The sequence below is a fragment of the Erythrolamprus reginae genome, chromosome 7 (genome assembly GCF_031021105.1).
Source record: "Erythrolamprus reginae isolate rEryReg1 chromosome 7, rEryReg1.hap1, whole genome shotgun sequence".
Taxonomy (NCBI): domain Eukaryota; kingdom Metazoa; phylum Chordata; class Lepidosauria; order Squamata; family Dipsadidae; genus Erythrolamprus; species Erythrolamprus reginae.
This window is the reverse complement of record NC_091956.1, coordinates 33,075,753-33,094,609: the sequence shown is the minus strand read 5'-3', so window position 1 is coordinate 33,094,609 and position 18,857 is coordinate 33,075,753. Positions and strand designations below refer to the sequence as shown.

Here is an 18,857-nt window from a genome sequence, read left to right as displayed (position 1 = left end):
TACCGCGGAATGCTGCTAGAGCGAAAGAACTCAGCAAAGGACTCAGAGGCAAGGTTAATTAGCTCGCTCTGTAGCGGTTGCCATTTTCCAAGCCCCAGCTGATCGGGGCTCTCAGCTCTCTCAGCTCTCTCACGGCAAAACAGAGGAAAGACACTGCACAGAAACCAGGTACCGAGGTTTTTTTGAGACGGGGAACTTTCGCCTCACTGGACTATATGCAGATTTTTTGAGCTAATCTAAAACTATCCTATATTTCTGATGTTATTACTGTAGTCCAGTGGAGCAGCAATCTCCTACTTCCTTCCTGCTACTCCACCGGAACCGGAACCTCCAAACTGTCCCAACAAAGGAAGGCAAAAAGAGTCTCTCTTGAGCTCCATGCGTCTTTGCTTCCCGTTTCTGTCCCCCACACCTTTCTCCTCTCTTGAGCTCCATGAGTCTTTGCCTCCTGTTTTTGTCCCCCACATTCTGCTCATACCCCCCACACCTTGCTCTTCTCTTGAGCTCCATGAGTCTTTGCCTGCCGTTTTTGTCCCCCCCCACAGTGCTCATCTCCCCCACACCTTTCTCCTCTTTTGAGCCCCATGAGTCTTTGCCTGCCGTTTTTGTCCCCCCCCCACTCTGCTTATCTCCCCCACATCCTTCTCCTCTCTTGAGCTCCATGAGTCCCGGCCTCCTATTTTTGTCCACCCCACTGTGCTCATTTCCCCCATGCAGTTTGAAAGGGGGGAGTTTGTTGCTGGGATTCAAAGCAGCGCTGGCAAAAATGAAGAGAATCCCAGCAAGGGGAGCCTCAGGGAAATCCCAGCAATGCAAGAACGGGCGCTTTGGCTGGCAACGGAAGCCCAGAGGCGGGGATTCCCAGAGAAATCTCAGTGCTTTGGGGCATCCCAGTGGTAGCAACTCGGGTTTGTAAGGTGAAAATAGTTCGGAAGAAGAGGCAAAAAAAATCTTAAACACCGGGTTCGTATCACAAAAGGTTCATATGAAGAGGGGTTCGTAAGACAAGGTATCACTGTGTACCTCAAGAACTTTATGCACTTTCCACCAGTCTTAAGTCTTAAACATTAGAGTTACCACATTTGAATCTCTGACTTTTTCTTATCCCTCCCTTATAGGAGAAGGATGCCTCCTTGTGGAGTTATGAAGACAAAAGAGGGACAATTTTATCCTTGTTTACATCTTAACTTTTGCTTGACTAATGTTTTTAACCTCAAATTAATTTTTGTGCTGGGGAGAGTGTGGTGAGAGAATGATGTTGGGTTGTATTTTATTAATTTAATTAATGAATTAGTTTATTAACTAGTAGCGACTGAATGTTGAAGTGAATGGTTGTGTTGAGTGAGAAAGTGGTTGTGGTTTAGAGAAAGACGAAGAATGGTGCCCCCCTTGTTGGAAATGGGTGGGGCCCTAATCATAACCCCCAAACTATTTTATGCATGGTATGTCTGTATGTATGTTTGGTTTTTATAATAATGGGTTTTTAACTGTTTTTTAGTATTGGATTATTATTATATGCTGTTTTATTATTGCTGTTAGCTGCCTTGAGTCTCCAGAGAAGGACGGCATACAAATCCAATAAATAAATAAATAAATAAATGAATGAATGAATGAATGAATGAATGAATAAATAAATAAATAAATAAACTAGTATGACTGCTAGGATGGGCCTGCCAAGAAGGGAGCCCAGTGGAGGTGGTAGAGCGATTCCGGACAAGGTGGAGACCAGGCATCACGTTCATCACTGGGAGGTTCAAGTATGGCAGAAGCCGAGGGGTAGGCCGCTCTCGGAGAACGAGGACTCAATGTTTGGAAGCAATTCCCTATTCTGGCCCCCCGGTCTCATCCCGTGTATCTGGTGTCAGACATAGTCAGGGCCCTGGTGTCAGGCTGCTGCTACTCAATGCCAGGTCGGTTGCCAACAAGGCCCCCTTGATCCGAGATTTACTCTTGGAGGAGGGGGCTGATCTTGCTTGTGTGACTGAAACCTGGCTGAGCCCGGAGGGAGGTGTTCCTCTCTCAGAAATGTGCCCAGATGGGTTTCTGGTCTTGCATCACCCGCGACACCAGGGAAGGAGTGGGGGAGTGGCTGTCATCGTCTGTGAGACTCCATACCCTCGCAGGGCTCCTGCGATTGTTGGATGTGAATCTCTCCTCTTGAGATTGAACTAAGGGGTTCAGGCGGGCTTGTTGTTAACATACCTGTCTCCCAGCTATTTTGCAACAGCTCTGCCTGTGCTGCTCGAGGTGGAAGCCGGGCTGGTGGTAGAGTTCCCCAGGCTTGCGGTCCTGGGGGATTTTAATCTACCATCGCTCAGCGATACCTCAGAGGTAGTGCAGGAGTTCATGGCTTCCATGACAGCCATGGACCTGACCCAAGTAATTCAGGGTCCGACTCATAGAGGGGGGACATACACTCGGCATGGTATTTCTCTCGGAGCAGTGGGAAAATGATATGAGTTTAAGGAGTATAGTCACCACACCCTTGTCATGGTCAGATCACTCTCAGTTGAGGCTGGACTTCGATCGACCAATCCCCCACTGCAGGGTGGCGGAATCGATTAGGAGGGTCCACCTCAGGCGCCTAATGGACCCAGATGGGTTTCAAAGGGAACTTGGGGAATTTCCTGACTTGTTTGTCCGCAGTTCGGCTGAGTCTCTGGTGGCGGCATGGAACACAGCCACATTGGGGGCTCTGGACCAGATTGTGCCTTTGCAGCCTCTCTGAGGTAACAGACCCTGGAGATCTCCTTCGTTTACTGAAGAACTCTGGGGGATGAAACGCCAAAAGAGACAACTAGAGCAAGCATGGAGGGCCAGTAGCTCTGAGTCTGACCGAGCATGGATAAGAGCTTATACTAAGTCTTATCTCGTGGCGATAGAGGTGGCAAAGTCAATGTACGTTACCACCCTTATTGCGTCTGCAGATTCTCGCTCAGCCGCCCTGTTTAGGGTGACCAGCTCTCTCTTGAATAGGGAGGCAGCGGTGGAGCCCTTACAGGGGTGGGCTGAGGAATTTGTTCAGTTTCTTTCAGATAAGGTTGCTCAGATTCAGAGTGATCTGGACTCCAATACAGGCCGAGGTGACAGGGTCAGGTCTTAGTTCCATCATTTGGGAGGAGTTTGACCTGGTAACCCCTGAGGAAGTGGACAAAGCTATGGGAGCTGTGTGTTCCTCCACCTGCTTACTGGACCTGTGCCCCTCCTGGCTGGTTTCGGCCAGTCAGGAGGTAACATGCGGCTGGATCCAGGCGTTGATTAACGCTTCCTTGAGTGAGGGATCATTCCCGCAGCCTCTGAAGGAGGCTGTGGTGCGACCCCTCCTCAAGAAACCGTCCCTGGATCCAGTCGACTTGAAGAACTACAGGCCAGTCTCCATCCAAGGGCATGGGGTGAGGTATCATCAGTACGCGGATGATACCCAGTTGTACATCTCCACCCCATGTCCAGTCAATGAAGCAGTGGAAGTGATGTGCCAGTGCCTGGAGCCTGTTGGGGTCTGGATGGGTGTCAAAAGACTCAAACTCAACCCTGATAAGATGGAGTGGCTGTGGGTTTTGCCTCCCAGGGACAATTCTATCTGTCTGTCCATCACCCTGAGGGGGAATCATTGACCCCCTCATAGAGGGTCCACAACTTGGGGGTCCTCCTCAATCCACAGCTCACGTTAGAGAAACATCTTTCAGCTGTGGCGAGGGAGCGTTTGCCCAGGTTCGCCTGGTGCACCAGTTGCGGCCCTATCTGGACAGGGAGTCACTGCTCACAGTCACTCATGCCCTCATCACCTCGAGGCTCGACTACTGTAATGCTCTCTACATGGGGCTACCTTTGAAAAGTGCTCGGAAACTGCAGATCGTGCAGAATGCAGTTGCGAGAGCACTCATGGGCTTCCCTAAGTATGTCCATGTTACACCAACACTCCGCAGTCTGCATTGGTTGCCGATCAGTTTCCGGTCACAATTCAAAGTGTTGGTTATGACCTATAAAGCCCTTCATGGCATCGGACCAGAATATCTCCGGGACCGCCTTCTGCCGCACGAATCCCAGCGACCAGTTAGGTCCCACAGAGTTGGCCTTCTCCGGGTCCCGTCGACTAAACAATGTCATTTGGTGGGACCCAGGGGAAGAGCATTCTCTGTGGTGGCCCTGACCCTCTGGAACCAGCTGCCCCCAGAGATCAGAATTGCCCCCACCCTCCTCGCCTTTTGTAAGCTCCTTAAAACCCACCTCTGTTGTCAGGCATGGGGGAATTGAGATATTCCTTTCCCCCTAGGCCTATACAATTTATGCAAGTATGCTTGTGTGTATATTTGGTTTTTAATAAGGGTTTTTTAATTATTTTAAATATTAGATTTGTCATATGCTGTTTTATTGTTGTTGTTAGCCGCCCCGAGTCTGCGGAGAGGGGTGACATACAAATCTAATAAATAAATAAATAAACCTGCCCTTTTTGGGTAAGGTTGTTGATAAGGTGGTGGCACACCAACTCCAACAGTCCTTGGAAGAAGCTGATTATCTAGATTCCTTTCAGTCTGGTTTCAGGGCCAGTTACAGCATAGAAACCGCTTTGGTTACACTGATGGATGATCTCTGGCGGGCCTGAGATTTGGGACATTCCTCTATCCTGGTGCTCCTTGACCTCTCAGCAGCCTTCAATACCATTGACCATAGTATTCTTCTGTGACAACTGGAGGGAGTGGGAGGCACCATTTTACGGTGGTTCTCCTCCTATCTCTCCGGTCGTTCTCAGTTGGTGTTAGTGGGGGGGCAGAGGTCCACACCTTGGCCTCTCCTTTGTGGGGTGCATCAGGGGTCTGTCCTCTGCCCCCTGCTGTTCAATATCTACATGAAGCCACTGGGCAAGATCATCCAACGGCATGGGGTGAGGTATTATCAGTATGCTGATGATACCCAGTTATACATCTCAACCCCATGCCAATTCAGTGAAGCGGTGGGTGTGATGTGCCAGTGCCTGGGAGCTGTAAGGATCTGGATGAGGGCTGCACCCTCCCAAAGGCACCCCCGAAGGCGGGAAATTAGGATGGGGGCTGATGGAGCTGAACCCCGTCCCACCGGATAATCGAAGCTGCCCCGCGGGCTCCGCTGGCTGGATACGTTGAGAGGACACCCACCCGCTTCTTGGAAGCTGCTGCTGTGCACCCCGCCTCAACTGCCCGGCACCAGGTTTTCTGGGTGTTCCTCACAGGGTTCCTGCCAGCACTGCACCAGCAGCGGCAGCAGCTGTCCCCAAGGAAGTCATCTGCTGGAGGCTGGCAGCTTGGCCCCGGGGATGAGTGGGGCATGTGGCATCCAGCCAGCGGAGGAGCTTACGGGGCAGCTTCAATCATCCAGTGGATGGGGCTTGGCTCCATCAGCCCCCACCCCAATCTCCCACCTTCGGGGATGCCTTTGAGAGGGCGCAGCAGTTGGCAAAGGTGCTCTGAGCAAAGCTGCCTCAGCTCAGGAATTCTGCAGCTGGCGCCCTCTGCTTGGAGCGCCTTTGCTGACCGCTGCACCTCCCAAAAGCGCCCCCAAAGATGGGAAATTAGGGTGGGGGCTGATGGAGCCGAGCCCCGTCCCACCGGATGATCGAAGCTGCCCTGCGGGCTCCTCCGCTGGCTGGATGCCACACGGCCCACTCATCCCCGGAGGACAAGCTAAGAAGAAGTGGGGTAGGCTGCTGGCTTGTTCCCAGAGATACAGAGATGTAAGGAAAGAGAGGGGGGAGGGAAGTGAGAGTGGGAGGGAATGTGAGAGAAAAGGGAAAAGAGAAAAATGAAAAACTGATGGAGGGAAAAAACGGGGGAGAGGAAGAACAAACAAATGAGAGAGGGAAGGAATGAGAAGGAAAAAGAGAGGGAGAGGGAAGAGAAAAACAAATGAAAGAGAGAAATGAGAGCAAAAGGGGGGAAGAGAAACAAATGAGAGCAAAAAGGTGGAGAGAGAGGAAAAAGAGAGAGAGGTGGAGAGAAAGAAAGAAAAGGGAAAGCGAGAGGGAGGGAAAGAAATGAAGGAAGGAGGAAGGGAGGGAAGCAAGGAAGGAAAGAAAGAAGGAAGGGTGACATTTCCCACAGAAAACACCAGGAGCCACAAACCCACCTTCTCGTGGCTGGAGAGATTACTATTACGCTGCACACCAAGACAACTAGACACAAGAACTGGTTTTTTCCTGAATGCCATACTAAGCAAATAATTCCCTCAACACTGTCAAACTTTTTACTAAGTCTGCATTATTACTACTAGTTTTTTTCTCATCATTCCTATCACCCATTTCCTCCCACTTAGGACTGTATCACTGTAACCTGTTGCTTCTATCCTAAGATTTTTATTAATATTATTTCTTCACTGCTTATTTGGCCCTATGACAATCATTAAGTGTTGTACCACATGATTCTTGACAAATCTATATTTTCTTTTATGTACACTGAGAACATCTGCGCCAAGACAAATTCCTTGTGTGTCCAATCACACTTGGCCAATAAAGAATTCTATCTTATCCTATCCTATCCTATCCTACTATTACTATTTAATACTACTGTACACCATTTGGTTCAGAATACTTTTTTACTTGTTCTCCTCCTCTAAAATCTAAGTGCGTCCTATACACCAGTGCATCTTATACACCGAAAAATACGGTACTTGCTGGCAGTAGTGCTTCATATTACTTTCAAGCCAATTTATTTTAAAATTAGGATCTGGCCCTTTTTTTTCCCCTTTTAAATTAAAACTTTAAAACTTGAGCTCTAAAATCCTGACCATCATTAGACCTCAGCAAAGAATTAGATTCTTCTGTTGCTATCTAACAATCAAATCTGATGGCTCGATTCTTGGAGCTTATTTGAAAATTATGTTTACAATCAACAAACTTTCTTAGTTTTCATAAATTCACATAGATATTACAGTTCTTGTTTTAGCACCTCCTAAGCAATATGGTATTTAGCAAGGGAATCTGCAGCAATATCAAAGGATTATTAAATGTGTCCTTTTTTAAAGTATTCCCCTCGAAAAACTGGAATCAGACATTCCCAGTTGTCCTGTGATAAGGGCTCCTTACTGCAAAATATTAGAAGTGCAAAAATAAGTATCTTTGATATAATTTTCTATTCCTTTCGAGAAATTTCAAAACTTTTTAAAATAAAAAAACACACCTAAGGAAAGCGCTCGCGTACCTTTAAGACTAGCTTTCAAAGCTTTTGCGCCCAGCTGGAGCAAAGCTTAGAATCCCAGTGACAGAGAAAGAAGGGGCGTTGTGCGTTTAGAAAAGATTGCAAGATTGAGATGCCGAGCTCTGAAATCGCAGCCAATGGCGGAAGGTGGGGGGCGCTGTATGTGCGGTACGCGTGAAACCGAGCAAACACTTTCAGCTTTTTCCCTAGTCATATGACTGGTCGGCTCCATTAATGCCAGTCTAGGAAAAGAGAGGGAGGCGCCTGCCCTGCTCCGAGAGAGAATGAATTAAGTAAACTCGGCTTAGCGCAAGTCTGGATGTCCAGCTTGGAGTTGGCATGGGGGCTGCTACTGACGCTGCAGCGATAGGAAGTCTCGATCGCGGCTGGCTGAGTGATCTGTCGCTGGTGCGCCCCGGTTCCACTCCCATCCTCCGCTCAGCTCAGGAGGAAGCGCAGTAGCATGGCTCCGACGCTGCTCCAGAAGCTGTTTAACAAAAGGGGCGGTGGCCGGCTTAGTAGTGGCGACTCGACCTCTTCCCCTTTTAGACTGTCCAAGGAATGCTCAACCTTCAGGTGAGGAAATGCAGTCGTTATCTTGAGTCTTCCTTGGTGCGTTGGTCATTCTGAGACAACATCCACTGTCGAAAACATGAGACCGGGAGCGCGTAGGGAATACTTTTTCTCATCTATATCCAGTACTTTTTACCCTCTGTAGACCTTCTATGTTTTAATAATCAAAGTCTTACTTTTATTATTAAAAGTGCAATATGTGTTTTGATAAATTAGCCTAAATCCTAACCCAAAAGGAGAACGATCTTGCATGCCATAATCTCCTGCTGGTCGTTTCGGTTAAAGGAGTAAGTACTACACCAAGAAAAATATGGTTTTATTCTTTGTAATGGCTCCTAAATGGTTAAAACATGTTGCACATATTCAGTAACCGTAAAAGCTGGTTCTCATGGATAATTTGGGGAGTTAGAATTCTCTCTGGAAAGACCATTATTACCCCATCTCCATCTCCATCTCCTGTCTTTTAAAGTACTCAAACTAAGTCTTGTAAGTACATCCGAGAAGTCTTAATTAATTCAATAAGATTGCTTAATAGATATACATAGGATTTTACTCTATTGGGTTTGGTCTACATTGAACTTCCAAAAGTATAACTAAGATACGTAATTCTTTACAATTTGGAGCACTCCCCTCAAAATATGGATTTTCACTTCATCATTCCTAGTGCCCTCAGCAATAGTTATGTTGGCTGGGGATGATGGGAGCTCAGTTTACCTAGAAGACAACAGGATGGTGCTGGCTGGCCTGATTTAAAGCAGGGAGATGTGATGAACAAACAGGAGACTTTATCCTGCTTCCCAGCTCTTCATCCTTGAAATGAAAAAACAAAGTAGAGGGACATCAGAGAAAGAACATGTGATTCTCTCTGGACTCTTTGAAGAAGTATGGGATAAAATTATAATTTTCTTGTGGTAGAACTGCTACATGATTACTGTGTTTTACAACCATTCCTTTATACCTTTATAACTATATGTCCCATTGTGGTTACTAGACTGTTCTCCTATGCAATTATGCGTAAAGTTTAGCTTCAATGAATAGCGAGAAATGCAGGCTTATATAAAGTTCTTATTTTTGAAAAAAATAAATAAAATGTGCTTCCCCATTCATTTCTTCTAAATATATGTGCATGTTTTCTATTGTTATCTTATTTTTAAATTTAAGATGTTCTACTTCTGTCATCTGTTTTTTTTCTTTTATTATACAGTTATGTTCCTTGAATGTAAAAGTAAGTTGCTTTTGAATGCATTGAGTCTGAATTCTGTTGACTATTGGCATATTTGAACAATCTAGAACCGTTCAAGAATTTCTGACTTAGGCAGACTGACAATTACCATAGTATTATATTTTATACATAATTATATTACATCATAATACCACAGAATCCTATTTTTATTCTCTTACAGACATGGATATCAAAATACAGTTGTACTGTGGAAGCCTTTATATGTCTTAGGTCCAATAAATGAAAATAGGGAAGAGTGTAGGATAAAAATGTTCTTTAAGACTGTTGGGTAACACTAGATAATATTAATGAAGTCTGTATTGTTATATCTCACTTGTAGAATGCTACACTTAATTGATCTAGCATGATAAACAGCCTTATAGACAATTGATTCCCCCCCTTCTGTATAAGTATCCATATATGCACGCATGTTACAAATGCAATACCAAATATAAAAACAAGCAAACAGCATAATTCAATTTTTGTCCTCTAGCCTATAATAAATAAATGTACATTCTCCTTCCAGGTGCTCACACAAAAGCCATATAGTGTCAGATTTAGGGACAAAGCAAATAAACGAGGGCTGCATAAACCAGGGATAGGAAGGAAATAGATGAATGGGGCTATGTGATATTCCCAATAGTTTTAAAAGTAGCAGAAACAAAGGAACTCCCCCCCCCCCATTAAATTGCTGGCAGGGAAATTTATTTTCAAAGTATTTCGGTTTTATTGAACAGGAGTTCCAAAGAAAGTATGTTGCTTAATTAGAGGTGTATTGGATGCAGTCTAATTTAGATGCTGGAAGTTAGACTGTCTATTAGAAATTAGTGTATAGCCAAATGAACCAGATAAATAGTCTAACAATATAGTATACTGCTCAAAATAAATAAATAAAGGGAACACTCAAATAACACATCCTAGATCTGAATGAATGAAATATTCTCATTGAATACTTTGTTCTGTACAAAGTTGAATGTGCACAACAGCATGTGAAATTGATTGTCAGTTAGTGTTGCTTCCTAAGTGGACAGTTTGATTTCACAGAAGTTTGATTTATTTGGAATTATATTGTGTTGTTTAAGTGTTCCCCTTATTTTTTTTGAGCAGTGTATAATGCCATCCATGTTGTTCATTGAACAACAACATACAGGAATTAATGGCCATACTGAAGTTTTGTGTGGTATAGGTTTGTGCATTTTATGAATAGGAGTATCAATCTTCACGGTAGCTTCTCTTGAGTCAAATTGTTGGTTTCGAAGAAAAAGGTTGCGGTAGCGTCTATTATATAAATATTTCTGTTTTTAGAACATAAGCAGTTTCTAAAATGCATAACAAGTTTAAGCAGTTATCTTAACTATTGTTTTCATATTGTAGCTCAGTTTATATGTCACAATAAACTACCATTTTGAATGAGCAAATAAGAATGTTGTTGCAAATATAGCAGTCTTGTTATGCTTGAATTTTCTTGTAAACTGCAATAGATGAACAATTCAGGAAGCTGGCATTCATGGTTTGTTTGATGTAATGTGCAAGCCAAGATCTTAAACTTGAGTTTTAGTTTAGCTGAAATAAGCAAAGAAGAACTTCTAATATTTGATCTTCGTTTGTTAAAAAGAATACAAGCCAGGGCTTCTGATTCAGAAATAATGACATGCTTGCTTATTCATAAGGAGCTAGAATTCTGGTTATACAGGCAAATTAAACTTCTCATGCTTTTCAGATATCTACCTCTATTTAATCTTTCTCTTGTATTTGCTGAATAAATGGTTCAGAATTTGGTTATTCATTTCCTTTGGGGGCAAAAGTAGTCAAGGCCAGAGTGATGACATCACATGTGTAGACAGCACGCTTTCACATGACATCCTATTCCATTCTTTGTGACTGTTTATCTTGTGATCCATTTGCCAGATTCTGCCCTTTTGCTCTCTCTGGCTCTGTATTCTATATTGCATGAAAGATAGGATGCATCTGGGAAGTTCATATGTACTGTAGATGACAAATGTTTTTTAGTTTTTCCTTTTAGCCTGCAGCACTTCATGCTGCGTTCGGTTTTAAAGGTAATAAATACCCATCCATAGATTTTCTTAATTTCTTTTAAAACTATTAAAATTATAGTAGTGACATCACCACATCTGGAAATCCCAAATCCCAAACTTAACTACTGTACGCATATTGTATCTATGTGTCTTAAATCTTCACATATTTAACTTTAATAAATGATTAAAAATCCTAATATAGAGTAATAAAATATCTCAGTATAAGCATCTACATCTTCATTGACTAATACTTTTGTTATTATTGTTATTCAACTTTCTGTCTAGAAAATTCTTTGTCCTATTAATAGCTTGCTTTGCTGTATGATTTTTGTGTGTGTAAATAATTACTTTAGCTACTCGGAGTCTTTGGAGAGGGGCGGCATACAAATCAAATACATTATTATTAATTATTATTATTATTACTCCAAAGGGCAACTTTTTTTGTCCTGTTCTGCATCTATTATAGCTTTACAATACCCTTTTAAAGGTTTATTTTGTATTGCATTTTAAAATAATGAAAAAACTGGAAAAACACAAAGATAAAAATACTTTGCCAAAGGAAAAAAAGATGTGTAAAAATGCTTTAAAAGTGAAAAAATATAAAAGAAAAAGGCATTTGAGCAGTACCTTGTTATAATTCTTTATATAATGCAATTATTATTCAAATACACATATTTTTCTAATATATATGCCCAACTACCATTTTTTAAAAAAAATCTTACTGTATTTTATATAATGAGTCCAATATTTTATTATCCACACAAAGTCAACATCTCTAGGAAGTCTGCTTATGAGTGCAAGTGCAATCAGGTCCTTCAACTTGCTGAGTGAAAGGGCCAAACAGTTTTGCAATTTTTTTTTTAACTCTGATGACATTTCATATATAATTACTCATACAAGCTATTACTTTGATTCTCAGTACCAGCTTTTAAGGGGAGAAAATGGATTTAAGCCAACTTAAACTGCTATACAGTATACATTTTTCTTTATAAGTTTTCTGTTTTAGGTTCTGTGCAGATGGTTAGGCAAAATTGTGTATATATCTTCTCTGAAAGAGCTATATGGCAACTTGAGACATTGGTTCAATATTTTGTTTAGACTTCCTATATTACCATGTACCTAATATACCTTTTTGTTTTGTGTGCCTATATTGTCATGCAGCTAATATATATTTTGCTTATGGTGAAAGGAAGGGCAGGGCATAGCAACATACATTCCTTATAACCTGATAATGAAACCAGTTCAGTTAGTTTTGGTATAGATTGTCAGATATAAAATTTGGAAAGTATGGGTTATCTGTATTCTAAAAGAAACATTGACAGACACTGACTTTTATTTTATGCTAGATACTGTAAAGCACATAAGAATATTTTTTTTCCCCACCGTAATTGTTTACGGGTGTTCCTAAAAGCATTGGAAACAGAATGAGATGATCCAAATAAATTCTACATTTCAAGTTTCTGACAATGCAATGTACTTAGCAAATGAAATACCGATATTTAATTCTTCAATTTGCCATTTCAGATTTTCAGATTTTCATGAACATTTTATATATCTTTAATTAAAACAGAATGTCTTTTAACATCAAATGAAAAGATTGACAAAAGGAACATATCTTTACAAGCATCTCACTAGGCTCAAGCTTTCAAGCTTTAAAACATTTTGTGTCATTGTTTAAATGTTGAACAAATCACAATGCTGCTCTATATTTCACCAATTTTTTTTGCAATAATTAAAAAAACATATTAGTGTGCGTATCTGGATAAATGAGTGAACATTAGCCTGAAGGGATACATTGAAGATTGTAAGAACTGCTAAGTCCATATTCTCAGGGAAAGTTAAGGTTCTTACCTGTCCACAACTCTCCCACAAAATTAAGAAGGGGAAAAATTGCTGCACTGAACTTCAATAATATTTTCATAGTAAGAAGAATTCAATAGCATCCAAAAACATCTCTGGAAGCAGAAAACATAAGGAAAAAAAAGAATATGTGGTGTCTTCTTTTTCATACTGATGGAATTTTACCTGACATAAGAGCAGCAATCAGTTGATAGATTTTTTAAAGAATACATTACCATAGTAGCTGCATCACTTTTAATCCCTGAAACATTTTTATCATACAGTAGAATCTCTGGTCATGAACACTTCTTACCATGACCTAATTGGGTTCCAACCAAAAATTCCACAAAAGTTTTGAATCTGGTTGCGAATACATACTTGGGTAGTGATTAAACAAGAACAAGAAGAGAAAGGAGGAATGGAGGGAAGCAGGAAAGGGAGAAAAGGAATAAGAAGGTAGAAGGAGGAGATAGAAATAGAGGGAGGGGAATGTAACAAAATGAAGAAAAACAGACTGATGAACAGGAGTAAAAAATAGGTGCAAAATAGGATATTGATTTTTGACTGATTGGATAAAAATGTATAATTGTGTATGTTATTGATGCATTTTTAAACCGAGGCCACAGCTGTGAACAATTTCCCCTTCTGACCCATTAAAAAATATTTTTTGTAAGTGCCAAATTTTGGGTCATAGCCAAATCAGGTTCTGACCAAAGTTATGAAACAAATTATGGTCATGACAGGAGGTTCTACTGCATTCCAGAATTAAAGTTATGCAATAGTATTTAAAGTTATTTATCATCAGACTCTGGGGTGGCAAGCAAAATCTTAACTCTTGTGATTTAATTATATACTCTGATGTTAAAAATATATTTCCCAGCTTTGACAGAACACTCCAATTGACTCTAGTAACATTTTTTAGATTCATTATGTTAAATATCCAGAAACATTCTGTTGGGACTCCCATACACTGTGCTTTGTAAAAGAGTCCCTTAATATTACTCCATTATTATTATTAATACCTCTTTTGGTGGTATAGTAGAATGATAGAAATGAAGCACAAATAAGATGAAGTGTAAATAGTTATAAACAAGGGTTCAGCCTTATACATGATTATACTTGTAAACAAATAATACACAATGTTTAAGAAATATTTAAGATAAGAGGAAAATATATCTCATTTTCTATCTATCTACCTATCTATCTATCTATCTATCTATCTATCTATCTATCTCTATCATCTTCTAGCTATTTAGATGTATACTTTGAATCAGAATATAGGTTTTGCATTCATAAGGAACACACTACTCTCCTTTTATTCATCAAAGTTTTACATTACAGGAATTAAAAAACAGAAACACCCTTTTAAACATTGTAAATTTGATGGACTTTTACTCACCATTATCTGTTCAGCCTAAGTCTTTTGCGAATCAAGCCCACTATAATCATTTTGTTGCATAATCCATCCTGATTCATATAAATGCTTCAAATTCTCTATCTTAAGCTGTGTAAAAATATTCTAGATTGGTCTTGTATTTTAAAGTCTTACGCTACCACGTGTTATTGACTATGTAGAGTCCTTTGGCACCTTTTTTCAATAGATAGCAAAGTAAGAAAACAAGTAGCTCTTTGCAAACGAAAGAGTCAGTTCATTTCTCAGATCTTGACAAAAGTGTTCTTATATTATATTATTTGGAATGCATGAAAATTCAGTACAATTGTTATGGTATTGCAACAGATCTGAATGTAGTAGAAAATAGAAATATTAATGTGTGTTATACAGCAGACCTTTGCTTTCTTTCAATTATTAACTTTTATAAGTGCAGACATCTAATCATACCGTAGTGACTATGAGGCTATGCTACTCCACCACGCCCACAGAAAAGCCATTCAATTGGTCCCCTCCCAGTAGCTAATGGATACAATTAGGTGGCTGGGAAAAATACCTGCTGATCTGCTACATAGTTCTGCAGAGACCCTGGAATAGGGAGTGGGCCACACCTGGACACGATCATGCCTGCATGTCCTCTCTTAATTACCATATTCATGGAATGTTAAGGAAACTGAAAAGAGTCAAGAAACTCCTAGAATACCACTGGAGGTTACCAAAGAATGAATTCAACCAAGCTAAAGCCATTATCTACCAAAAATTGGTGGGAAGAACAGCAAAGTACCAATATATCTCTGTTCTTACTATTTATTTATTTATTTTATTTATTTATTTAATTCAATTTGTATGCTGCCCATCTCCCTACGGCAGCTTACAACAAAAATTAAAACTTGTAAATAAGATTAAAATCTCTAAAAGACAATTTAAAAACAATTAAAATCCCACAATTAAAAATCAGCTTTCAATCCTTCCGAGGTCGGTAAAATGAGGACCCAGATTGTTGGGGGCAATATGCTGACAAGTATTTTGTATTTATTTTTTGTATTTACAGTACGTATTAGATTTGTATGCCGCCCCTCTCCGTAGAGGGGACTTTTTTAAGGTCTAAAATTTCACATTGGAGTGTTTGAAAAACTTTTGCTTTTAATACATACCAATACATACATACCACGGGCTTCCAATATCATGACTTCCCTACGTTTCTATTTACAAGGCATATATACCATGCTAATCAGCCAACCCTTCATAGCATATAACACGCCAGATCTATAACTTGGATTAAAACAGACAAAATAAATTGTAACATAACATTGTAAATTAGAATAAATCAGAATAAAAATCGAGCAACCATTTATAACCATTTATAAACTAGGAATCTAAATATTAAAGTAGAACCCACTATAGGTAGTCATTACTTAAGCATGGTAATTGAGCTTAGCAACTATTGCTAAGCAACATTGTCTAAAATGTGATGTCATATCACTGCCGATTTACAATGGCAGTTGCAGCAAAGGTAACATGTTAAATGAATCCTGCATCATTGCAGCACGCTGTGGCTATGTAATCTCCATTGTGACATTGTGTCAGCTAGTCTATAAATGGTTATTTTATGATGTTCTGTTGAATTTGTGTGTTGGAAGCAGGCAGTGAATGTCAGAAATGGTGATTATAACACTGTGACATACTGCAGCTTTACCAATTGCAAGTTAGTTGCTAAGTATTTGAATCATGATCAACGCTGCAGCAGATACAAAGACTGGTCATAAGTCCCCCATTCAGCATCATCAGAAATGATCCCTGAATGAGTGGTCTTTCAGTGAGGTTACCTGTCATAAAGGCCATGGCAGTCTTGCCATCAAAGAATTATGGAATAACCAGATTTCTACAAAAAATCTACTTTTAACAACCATAATTAGAAATGGAAATTCAGTCATTAAGTGAAGCAGTTGCTAAATGAAACCACAATTATGCTTCTGATTTTACTTCAACTTTCCTTTTTTAAATCACTCTTAAAACTGCAGACTATTTAACTGCAAAGTATATAACTTCTTTGCCTTACACTTTGCTGCTGCCAGTACAATCATGTTGGTCTTGGTGTGTAAATGAACAAGCCAAACAACTGCTTCTTCTTTTGAAATCTCTCTCTCCATTCTCTCTGTTCTGTCCCGCTCGCAGGCCAGACAGATTGGAGAGAAAGAGATTACAACGATGTACTTGTCTGACTGGTGTGTCTTTCACTCCCACTCCCAGGCTGCTAGCATGATCACGTTGCTTTCAATGTGCACAAGAGCAAACAACTTACTTTCTTGTAATATCTCTTTTCAATCACTGTGGTTTGCAGGGAGGGAAAGAAAGAAAAAGTCAGGCACAGAAAAACACATACAGACTCTAAAGGCAATCATGTGATGATATTTGTTTTATGTCATAGCAACTACTTTTGCATCCTCCTGCAATCCACAGCACCCAACTCTCATCGAGCCATGCTTGCACCATGGCAACAGCCTACACACCCTTCCGCATTCCACAGCATCTCCTAGCTGTATTTGCCATGTAAGACACACACACACACACACACACACACACACACACACACACACACACACACCCTGCCTGTCAACACTGCAGCAATCACCTAATCTCAGGTCTGCTTGTGAGCTGCCTGAGACAGACTTCCTTCTGGCTTCTTCATTGTCTTTGTTGTGTGTGGGAAGCCAGCCGGAAATCCCAGATCACAGTCATGTGAAGTCCTGGCTTAATGACCTACAATCCTTGCTTAACGATGGTACCCGACTGACAAGATTACCATCACTAAGCAATGCAGCGGTTTGGCAGATTTTATAAACACATTGCTTAGCAATTAAAATTCTGATCCCAATTACCATCATTAAGGAATATGTTAAGTATTATGAATGGGTTCAGACTGACTCCTCCCTGACTCACTGCTTTATAGATAGTCTGATTTACAACCGTAATTGAACCTAGTATTATGTTGTAGCTGACTTCAGTGATAAATTGAGGCATTGTGCAACTGGATCCAATGTTAAAACATTTTTGCAGCAATCAATAAGCAAATCAATTTTTCCCAATTGGGTTTTTCTCTTTGCCAGAAATTGGAAGTAAACACCAGAAACTGATCATTTTAAAATTGCAAATTATGGTCATGTGATTGTGGGATGCTGCAGATAGCTGTAAAGTGAACTAGTTGCTTAGCAACCAAAATGTGGACAAGGATGGGTGAGTGTGTGCAAGTGTTGTAAGTTTAAAAAACGGATTTTAAGTAGCTTTTGAGGAGTCTGACATCATTTCAAATGGTTATTAAACAACCAGTCCTAATTTCAGTAGTACTCTATAAAAAAGAGAGGCAGAAAAGCATAATCAGACTTTCAAGATTCTATTGTAATAGACCACTGATGGCAAACCATTTTTTCCTTCCCACATCCATAATTCAATGCCCCCCACATGCTCCGCCCCCTAGCTGCCCTGCCACCCTGTGCATAAGTGCATCACCCCCACCCCATTTCCTGACTTCGAGTGGGCCTCATAGACCTGTTTTTCACCCTTCCCAAGCTCCGGAGGCTTTCTTGGTGCTTGGGGAGGGCAAAAACTCCCTGCCTTCTCCCTCCCCGGAGGCCCTCTAGAGGCCAAAAACGCCCTCCCAGAGCCTCTGAGCGAGCCGAAAATCAGCTGGTCGGAGCATACATGCACAACTGGAGCTGAGCTAGGGCAACGGCTCGCGTGCCAACAGATATGGCTCTGCATGCCACTTGTGACACGTGTGCCACAGGTTCACCATCACGGTTATAGACTCTTTCAATGAAGGTATTGTTCTACTCTTCCTGTGGAATTAGTTTCCTAATCTGGTCAATTTCATAAGACAAGAAACAATGGATGAAAACTCATCAAGAAGAGAAGAAACCTGAATTAAAGAGGAACTTCCTAACAGAATAATTAACTAACAGAACAGCTTGCCTTTAGAAATTGTAGGTGCTTCATCACTAGAGGTTTTTTAAAAAGACTGGACAGCCAGCTGTCTTAAATGTATAAGGTCTCTTGCTTGAGCAGTGGGGGGGTTGGCTAGAAGACCTTAAAGGTCCCTTCCGGCTCTTTTCTGTCTGATAGGGCTGACACCATCTGGCAGCCATCCTCATTGCTGGCTCAGCCCACAGTGCAGAATTCTTATCAAAATAGAGCAGGTTGAATTTTAATCAGGATTTTGGAAGGCTATTAAGATCTGGTTATTCCAAGAAACCTTCAGATTTGAAGTAGGTACTTCTTGCAATTTGTGATTGCTTTATTCACTTCAGTAGGATTAATTTTATGTATTTGTATAATTTACTGTTTTAATATTTGATATGGGTAGGTTGCAATTAAAGTGGATTATGAAGCTGAAAAATAAGGGAAGCAAAACATCAAAATACCTTTGAAATCTCTGCAATACATTTGCTTAAAATAAAGCTTTTCTGCAAAAAAACAAACAAACCCCAGCTCAAGAGGACAGGTTCAATCACTAAATAACTTCAGCTTCATTTCTGTTCTTTGTAGCATTTTCATTTAAATTGATGTTTTATTGCTGCTGTACAATTTCTCTAGCTGTTAACAGCAACACTGGCTTCAATAAATGAGCTCATTCA

General features: G+C 40.7%; 1 protein-coding gene and 1 long non-coding RNA gene across 4 annotated transcripts in view; one reads left to right on the top strand and one right to left on the bottom strand.

Annotated features, from left to right (window-relative positions):
- The first annotated feature begins 7,225 nt into the window (after positions 1-7,225).
- FNIP2 (folliculin interacting protein 2) overlaps positions 7,226-18,857 on the top strand; it is a 77,253-nt gene continuing 65,621 nt past the window's right edge. Inside the window, exon 1 of one of the 3 annotated variants that reach the window (XM_070757289.1) lies at positions 7,226-7,742. In XM_070757289.1, the coding sequence (XP_070613390.1) occupies positions 7,630-7,742 (113 nt within the window). In that variant the 5' untranslated portion in view covers positions 7,226-7,629. Of the gene's footprint in view, positions 7,743-7,781; positions 8,027-18,857 lie in introns of those variants that run through there. The other 2 variants (XM_070757290.1, XM_070757291.1) reach the window with 2 other exon arrangements.
- LOC139170295 (uncharacterized) lies at positions 8,058-16,378 on the bottom strand. Its single transcript, XR_011559588.1, has 4 exons — positions 16,286-16,378; positions 15,381-15,498; positions 12,849-12,952; positions 8,058-8,549 (listed from the first exon to the last, which is right to left on the bottom strand). It is a non-coding gene; the product is annotated as an uncharacterized lncRNA (long non-coding RNA).